The sequence below is a fragment of the Acanthopagrus latus genome, chromosome 12 (genome assembly GCF_904848185.1).
Source record: "Acanthopagrus latus isolate v.2019 chromosome 12, fAcaLat1.1, whole genome shotgun sequence".
NCBI classification, from domain to species: domain Eukaryota; kingdom Metazoa; phylum Chordata; class Actinopteri; order Spariformes; family Sparidae; genus Acanthopagrus; species Acanthopagrus latus.
Genome location: NC_051050.1, coordinates 2,743,497 through 2,752,466, shown reverse-complemented (window position 1 = coordinate 2,752,466; position 8,970 = coordinate 2,743,497). Strand labels below are relative to the sequence as shown.

At 42.1% G+C, this 8,970-nt stretch overlaps 1 protein-coding gene and 1 long non-coding RNA gene across 2 annotated transcripts in view; both read left to right on the top strand.

Moving 5' to 3' along the window:
* The first annotated feature begins 857 nt into the window (after positions 1-857).
* LOC119030623 lies at positions 858-3,609 on the top strand. The gene is made up of 3 exons (XR_005078351.1): positions 858-977; positions 2,766-2,837; positions 3,023-3,609. It is a non-coding gene; the product is annotated as an uncharacterized LOC119030623 (long non-coding RNA).
* An 893-nt stretch (positions 3,610-4,502) lies between these two features.
* Positions 4,503-8,970, top strand: part of LOC119030245 (major intrinsically disordered NOTCH2-binding receptor 1-like) — a 5,310-nt gene continuing 842 nt past the window's right edge. The window contains exons 1-2 of the mRNA XM_037117674.1: positions 4,503-4,995; positions 7,114-7,359. Of these exons, the coding sequence (XP_036973569.1) occupies positions 4,849-4,995; positions 7,114-7,359 (393 nt within the window). The 5' untranslated portion in view covers positions 4,503-4,848. The remainder of the gene's footprint in view (positions 4,996-7,113; positions 7,360-8,970) is intronic.

The following is an 8,970-nucleotide window of genomic DNA, read 5'->3' as shown; positions in this document are numbered from 1 at the left end:
AATTATTTAGCCAAATAAACATATTTAACCATACTTCATTGTCTGTCGAGGTTTGTTTAAATGTGGAGAACCAGTGGTAACTGTGTGTAGAAGTCTCTATTTCAATAATGAGATTGAATAAATTGAATTCCTTCAGTAGAAATATTATTTTATCCGACATGGTGGTTCCACACATTTAAATCTATTATTTTTAATAAAAAGAAAGCGCTGTTTAGAAAAGAGTTGCACATGTTCAAATGGTCACACAGATTTGTCATGGGAATTTCAAAATAAATCAACCATCTCAACCATGGTGGTGATATGAATTGATGTATTCACTTTGCATCAGTGTTGTTAGATTGTTGCTCATTGAACTGATATATCGATCTGGATCGATGTATGGATACATCTTGCAAGAGGGTTCTCCTGGCGTGAGAGTGTTTCCTCCAGGTGCTCCAGGCTCCTCCCACAGTCTGAGGATATGCAGGTTAATTTGACTCTAAATTGCCCATGGGTGTGAATGTGATTGTGATGGTTCGTTATCTCTATATTTGTTTGTGTATTGATGGTGGATGGATGGAACTAAATAAATGCCTCACTTGTCTCACAAATGTCTACTAATCACTAGAGGGCAGACACGTCATGTGCCACCCTTGGGAGGCAGTGGCAGGGGCTCTCAATCTTTAGAAACCTTACAGCACACTATTGCAGGTTTATATGTCTATATTTGTGTCTTTGGCAACTTGCATGAGGAAAAGAAGAGATCTAACGGGTGGTAGCTTCAGTGTTTGCTGCATAGGGTCATCACTGGAGCAAGATCGTCATTGCGTCATATTCGCTTCCTGTGTGACGCCCACCTGGAACTTCCGTGTGATAGATGCTGGTGTCTACTGTGTCTCTCTCCTTCTCTAGCTATCTTAACGTTAGCTGTTTATTCTTTGATTTCTCAGTCTTTCATAGTCCCACTGATTTTGTACCATAACTAACGTTAGGCTTATGTAAGTCGTACGTATTTTGCCGAACCGATTTTCTGTTACTGGATAGTCTGTGACTGCCCGGTTAGCTTTTCTTACCCTAGCTCAATTGTTTGTTTTTTTCACCGCAGTCAACAAAGTCTCGACAAACAGGTGTTACGGTGCCTTGTGCCGACTGTTCTGCACGTGCAGATAGGCGGTTTCTATTAGAGAGTCGTGTCCGTGAGCTAGGACAGCTTCTCTCAGTTAGAAACGCGGCTACTGCAGATGGTGTTAGCCCCGGGCATGCTAGCCTTAGCACTAGCCCAGTGTTGACGGCAGTTACAGTGGAGTTTGTCCCTGCTCGGCAGCGGCGTGGGAGAGAGTGCAGGAGCAAGTCACCGGTTGTGTGGCCTGGTCAGCAGTCACCCCACCAGACCGCTAATCAGTTTTCTGCCCTCTCTTTCCTTGTTAGCGATAGGCGACTCCATTCCACACCATGTCAAGTCAGCGTCGCCAGCCACTGTTTGATGGACACCTGGGGCTGTAACTGTGACACTGGGGATGTAACAGTCGGCAGGTCGCAGGTGACTAGAGAGCCTGCTAGTGATACAGTCAGTGCTGGTATGGAGTCTACTAGCCCAGTTAATATGGCTTGTAAGGGATATAGTGCAGAGTCATCCTCTAACTGTGTAGGTCACGAAAATGTAATTTTGATCTCCACCTCAGACAGTGGAGAGGTTTCTCAGCAAGCACCTTACCCAGTCTTAATAAAATACAAAAGCAAATCACCACTGCATCCAGTCTTCCCTACCTGCACAAGCAGCCAAAACATACCACTACAAAAGGGCACCTTGTTCCAGTTCTTATATGATCTACCATGTGCTCCACTGAGCGGCCTGTCACTGGAAACTGCTCCACTGATCTTAAAACCCTCAAATTTGGCTTCATTAATATTAGATCACTGTTCATGAAAGTCTTACTGATTAATGATTTGATTACTGAGCATAAGCTGGCGATGATTGTCTTATGTGAAGCATGGCTGAGACCTTATACTTTTCTGCCATTAAATGAAGCTTCCCCTCTCGACTATAACTATACCCAAGCTGCTCGGGCCTCTAAACAGGGGGAAGTTGCTGCTGTAATCTACAAATCTATTTTCAGTTTAACCTCCAACCAAGATGATGTATTTATTTAAATTGAGGCTCTAATTTTATAACCAGCCTCATCAAATGGTAACGGCCTTGTCCAGGGAACAGGCTTTCATCGGGTGGTGATCTACTTACTCCCAGTTCATAGAAGAATTCAGTGAATTTATTGCATCTTGTGACTTGTTCAGATAAGATCCTAATTATTGGGGATTTCAATTCTGGCCCTCTAAGTAAAGCTTTTTCTGGGACCTCTTGATATTTCTGGCTTCATTCAGCTTGTTTATGAGCCCACTCATTCCAGTGGTAACACTGTGGATTGATCATGGATTAAACATGTCAGCCTGAATGTCACTTCCGTCTCGTCTGCTGTGTTGCACCACTTTGAAGCATCATTAGCCTGTCCTTGTACCAATGACACAAATGTTTTTACTTCTCATCATATCAGCCCGGCAATCATAGAAGGGGGAAAAACCGCCTGGGGGTCATGGCTTCTTATGCGACTGTGACATAACTTCTGGAAGAATTAACTAATGAAGTTGACTAAGTACTTGTTTCTCTCCTTGATTCTGTGGCACATCTGCTGTGGTTAAGCCTCTACTTAGGAAACCACATCTTGACCCAGGATCTCTAAATAATTATAGACCAGTAGTCAACCTTCCCTTGTTTCTCTGGCTCCTGACAGTCACCAGGGTTAAGAAGAAGTCAGCTGGCTGCAGGGCTTTTCACGCTCCCTTCCTCTGGAATAACCTCCCAGGTGACATCACAGTCTGGCTCTATAGATGACGTTAAATCGAAACTCAAAACTTACTTATTGATGGATCCAGATCAGTGCTCTCTGCTGTTTCACTATCTTGTTATATCTGTAGTTCTGTAAAATTTGATGCCTCTTCACTCTGATCTTTCTTTTACTAATGATCTTGTGTGACCTGCCCTATCCAGGTCACGACAGTGGAGAGAAGGTTATGTGGCTCGGGCACCACTTGGCGATGCCTCGGCCTGCTCAGTCATCCTCCTGGATCCACACACCGCTCTGTCAACGCAACTTGGAAACTGTGATTTTGTTCTTTCTGTACAAGCAACATCTATTGCATGTCTGTCTGTCCTGGGAGGGGGATCCCTCCTCTGTGGCTCTTCTTGAGGTTTCTACCATCTTTTTTACCCTGTTTTTCCATAAAGTTTGTCCTCACTCGAATTTAGGGTCCAAAACCAGAATGCTCCAGCATAGTTCAGTGGATTTCTTGGAGGAAAAGCAATCCCCATAATTTGATTCAAATGTGAGAGTCCTTTTTTACGCTTCACAGCATGACTGAGGGATTTAACATTCCAACTCACAAAAGTGACCTAGCAACCACCCAACCTATTCAAGCTGTATTCAGATTTGGTTAAGCCATATTGAGTAAAGGTGGGCATATAGTCAGAGATATAGTCATGTATGATGGACTGAATCAGTTGTGCATGTACAAAGAAGAACCCATCCACTGATACATTAGTATCACTGACAAGACTATTAAACCCCTTGCAAAGGACCCACAAATTAAGTGCTTGTGCGAGGGAACAGTAGTAGAACAGGTTGCTCTGCTGTTGTTAAAATGAAATAGAAATTAATTAATTAAATTAATTCTTACATTTATTCTATAAATGAAATAAAGCTGGTATTTATATTAACCGATAACCTGGCACCCCTAGAGACGTCTTGATCATTCTCAGGTGGAAATAAACAGAAACATTCAAACAGCAGTTATGACAAATTAAATACTTAAAGAGGTCATATTAGGCCAATCTTTGGGTACACCCTTTTAGTTGGGGTTCCTAGTAGAATAGGAAACGAAGAGTCATGTTGTTTACTGAGAATGAACCTTTCAGTCCAATGTGTGGAACCAACATGTTTCTACAGTAGCCCGAAATGGACAAACCAAACACTCTCCATAGGGGTTCTGTGCATTTCTCCAGGGGTATTTTATTAGAAACAATCTGCTGCCTCACCACTAGATGCCACTAAATCCTACACACTGAGCCTTTAGGTAAAAGTACCAGTAACACACGGTGAGATACTGGGTACACAACACAAAACTGTTATTTAAATAAATGTGTACTGGCTACTTATAATCAGGAAAGTGTACTTAAAATATTAAAAGAAAAATAATTGTCCCTCCTGTTATAAATTATATAATTCAAATATTATTACTGCTGCCTTAGGAATGGCAACATTTTACTTACTGTAGAAGGTTCAGATGGAGCTCATTTTAACCATCATAAACTATTTTCTCCAAGACTGCCACACATAATTTATTTAATTATCGCTAGTTTCCTGATTATATACCCAAATGATAAATATTAGGCCAATCCTTTCAGCTCTTCTTCTCTACAGTTGGGACTAATTTAATCTCCAACAAAGTATCATATTTTATGAGATGTTCATATGTTTTGTATGAGTAAATGTGCTTGTTACATGTCACCAATGGCAGATATTACATAACACAATACTCAGATGACTTCAGTGTGGAGGTAGCTTGGGTAAACTGAGGCAGTCGGCCTCCACACCTCTCTCTCTATCCCATCCTATCAACCCCTCACTACACTGCTGGCTCTAGGCGTCATGCTACTAATGGTCAGGTTGGGTTACACACACCTGCAAGTGATACAGGCTTATAAATTATTACAGAACTTGCAAGTTGTGGTGAGCATGTGCATCGAGGCAGGTTGCTGGCAGGGGAAGAAGTCAGTGTGGATGGAGCCGTCAGTGTGGACGGAGCGACAGAGCCAAAATGGACATCTCTGTTCTACCCAACAACAACCACCCGAAGAAGTTCCTCCAGCTGGACGTTGGGATGCTGCCAGCCACACATGGCATGTTTCAGGTCGGGGCAGTGATATCCAGTCAGAGACACTGGCAGAACAGGGTCTACTCCCAGGTATGGACTGTGTCACAGCCACTCCTTCTCTGTGCTCATCTCTGTTTGTCTGTGTTACTGAAACTTTGACATGGATTGAATTTACTTCCTTGAATGTTATTCCACGTTATACATAAACCCAAATACATTATTGATGAAGTGCATTTACTCTGCATGAGTGATCTTAGTAGAGATCATCCTTACAGCTGTGGATATAGTGGCTTGAAACAGGAGAACAGGATAGTGCATTATTCAGTGTTAATTAGTCAGAATTAATCATATCCAGGGGACAGGAGTATACTCTAATGTTTGATCCACGATCCAAACTTTATGTGAACACAAAGATGACAAAAGAAAGAGGGTTGACCTCACAGCTGTTAGTCAAGCAAAATTAAGTAAAGTTAAATAAAGTGTATAATGTTCAAAATCACAAAGTGTTTCCTCTGTGACTTTACTACCTCTACAAAATGCCACACCATATAGACCCTGGTTATTTGAGTAATTGGATGTTGGTTAAAGGGGCACTATGTACAGTGATATTCAAACGTATTCATACCCCTTGAACTTTTCCACATTTTGTCATGTTGCAACCACAAACGTGAATGTATTTTTAAATAAAGTTCAGTGCAACCAATTGCCTTCAGAAGTCACCTTAGTAAATGGAGTTCACCTGTGTGTAATCTAACCTCAGTGTAAATACAGCTGTTCTGTGAAAGAGAGGTTTGTTAGCGAACACTAGTGAACAAACAGCATCATGAAGCCCAAAGAACACACCAGACAGCTCGGGGATAAAGTTGTGGAGAAGTTTAAAGCATTGTTAGGAAAAATATCCCAAGCTTTGAACATCTCACAGAGCACTCACAGAGTATGGCACAACCGCAGACACCAAGACATGGCCATCCACCTAAACTGACAGGCTGGGCAAGGAGAGCATTGATCAGAGAAGCAGCCAAGAGGCCCATGGTAACTCTGGAGGAGCTGCAGAGATCCACAGCTCAGCTGGGAGAATCTGTCCACAGGACAACTATTAGTCATGCACTCCACAAATCAGGCTTTTATGGAAGAGTGGCAAGAAGAGAGCCATTGTTGAAACAAAACCAATGCAGTTTGCCAAAAGCCATGTGGGGGGCACAACAAACATGTGGAGGAAGGTGCTCTGGTCAGATGAGACCAAAATGTAAGCATATTGTCTAAATTCAAAGCATTATGTGTGGCAGAGAACTAACACTGCACATGAACACACCATCCCCACCTTGAAACATGGTAGTGGCAGCATCATGCTGTAGGGATGCTTTTCTTCAGCAGGGACAGGGAAGCTGGTCTGAGTTGACTGATGGAGAAGTAAAAACTCCCAAATAAACATACACATTTCCAATACGCGTGACAACACTGTTCCACGTGAAAGCCATCGAACCTCAAGAATGGCGCAGTAGCGCAGCGTGTTCATCTCCCTCAGCAGCACAGAGATTAGAGAAGAAACACATTTGCAAAGCACTCTTCTATATTGACAACTTTCAAAACCGAGTCCATGACGTCTGACAATTAAGCACTCATGTCTTTGGCAACAAGTGACTCCCTGTGTAGTATGCAGTGTGTCCACGAGCCACATCCAAGGAAGAATGGGCAAATATATCAGTCTCTATATGTGCATTGCTGGTAGGGACTTCCAGCTGTCATTGCAGCAAAAGGTGGATCTACAAAGTATTGACTCAGGGGCATGAATACTTTTGCAGGCCACACTTCACTGTTTTTTATCAGTAAATCATTTTGAAAATAAATATCATTTTCCTTCCACTTAACAATTATTCTCCACTTTGTGTTGGTCTGTCATATATAATCCCCGTGAAGTACAGTTACGTTTGTGGCTGCAAACATGACAAAATTTGGAAAAGTTCAAGGGAGGTGAATACTTTGGCAAGCCACTGTAGTTTTGTTTGAAGCTAGAAAGGTGGCAGGGTCTGCCACATATAAACAAATGAAATGCAGTTACAGTCGTCCGTTTAAGCAGAGGACTTCTGACTGAGGCACCTTGTATGTTGTATCTCCAGCATCTCATCTGTCTATAAAAAGTGTTGAAAGCTGAAAGGTGGGAGAGTGTGTGAGAATTCAGATCTACTGTGTGTCTCATTGTCTCTGCAGAGGGAGGGAATGGGAAAGACTGACAGCAGGTCTCGTCCATCCCCAGAGGGCACTCCTGTGGCATTTGTGGACAGATACCTGGAGAAACACATCACTCCTTTCACCCTGAAATCCAACCTTAAAAGAAACCCCCTGTACATGGCCATGAGAGAGACAGATGTGGCGGACACCAAGTCCAAGCCTTCCTGGACTGTCAAGGAATACGACACACAAATAGTTCATGGTAACCTTGCAGATTATTTAAAGGTAATTTGTGAGAGAGAGTTAGAAGAGAGTAAACTATGGGTGAGTGACAGGATGAATGAGTGTTTGAGGGATGGATTGTGCAGAGATAGACAGCTGGATGACTGTAGGGAGACAGTGGGTTAGTTTCAGGGGCTTGCTTAAAAATACGATGATGGAATCCACTTTGAAATATATGAAGTAGAAGAGGAAGTCTTCAGTACTGGAGAGTGCTGACAAACATTTCGGTCAAACTTTTTTTAATAGCTCACCTATGGAGAGTATTTGTGACATTTCAACAGCTTATTAGTTGCAATTCAAAAAGTCACCTCTGAATTTAGATTTTTAATTATCTATTTTACTTTAAAATCTATAAAGTATATGTGACTAAACAAAATTAAGTGAATAGAATAACGAAGAAAGAGGATTATCTCCAAATTCTTCAGGAAAACCTAAAATCCTCAGTCATAAAATTGGCTCTGGGCACTGTTGGGTGATCCAACAGGACAATAATCTCAAACACAAGTTGTGCTGACACAGGTCCGTGTCAGGAAGCCAACACATTTAGCTGAACTAAACTGATTCTGTCAGGAGGAGTGGTTAAGAATTCAGCCAGATGACTCGCAGAAGCTTGTGCATGGTCATCAGAAGCACCTAAGTGAGGTGAAAATGGCACATGAAAAGTTAATCAGCTGCCCCTCTGCTCATGGTTAACCTTTCCACAAAATCTTGTGCAAGTTGTGCACCGTTTTGCAATAGTCCCTCACATCAGCATGACCCCTTTAAGTGCACTGGCATGAACACACACACCTTCACACACATTTTACCACCTTATCAAATTTCAGCCAGATTGTGTGGACCAACAAACTGACCAAATCAGCAACCTATTGAGCTACTGGTTGTGGCTAGAATAAAAAATAAAAATACTGTGGGTCCTTATAGGTTGATTCAGTTATGAGGTGTTGCAAATAAAACCAAATATCTAAATAATTGGAAAGGATTTTTTTTTTTTTTCCACAGGCGACGGGTGGCTATGGAATAAATGTGTCAGTTATGATTTAATTCAACTCAACTCAAAAACTTAATTTGTCCCCGAGGGGCGATCGAAGGCACATGAAGTAGTTGTACACAGACACAAACAAGTCAAATGAGTGAAAGCTTGGCGGTGCTAAATCAAATTTGAAAGAAAACGGTTGGTCATTAAAAAAAAAACAAAAAAAAAAACAGTGATAAGCTGTGACAATCCAGTCAGTTATTTCAGGCCCCGCATATAACCCAGACCATATCTATTCACCTGGCAGCCTGTGGGCCAAATGGGGACAATTGACAATTTTCAACTTTCCCTCAACCCAGTCTATTCCCTGTGATATAACATGTTACACATTGCATAAGCAACATGGCGACTGCCAACATCTTGGCTACGTCCACAGCTAATGACAACTGTTTGCCCTGGAAACCCGGATCTCAGTGCAATGAGTCAGCAGAATAAAACACCAGATTTTAATGAACTAGGCAGGTTTTGTTACTCACTGATCTAGTAGAAAGCCAGACAACACCGGCACTCTCAGTTGAGTGAATGTCCCTCCGTTCATTCTTGTTTTATCTCAGAGTCTACCACTCTCCCTTTTCGCCTTC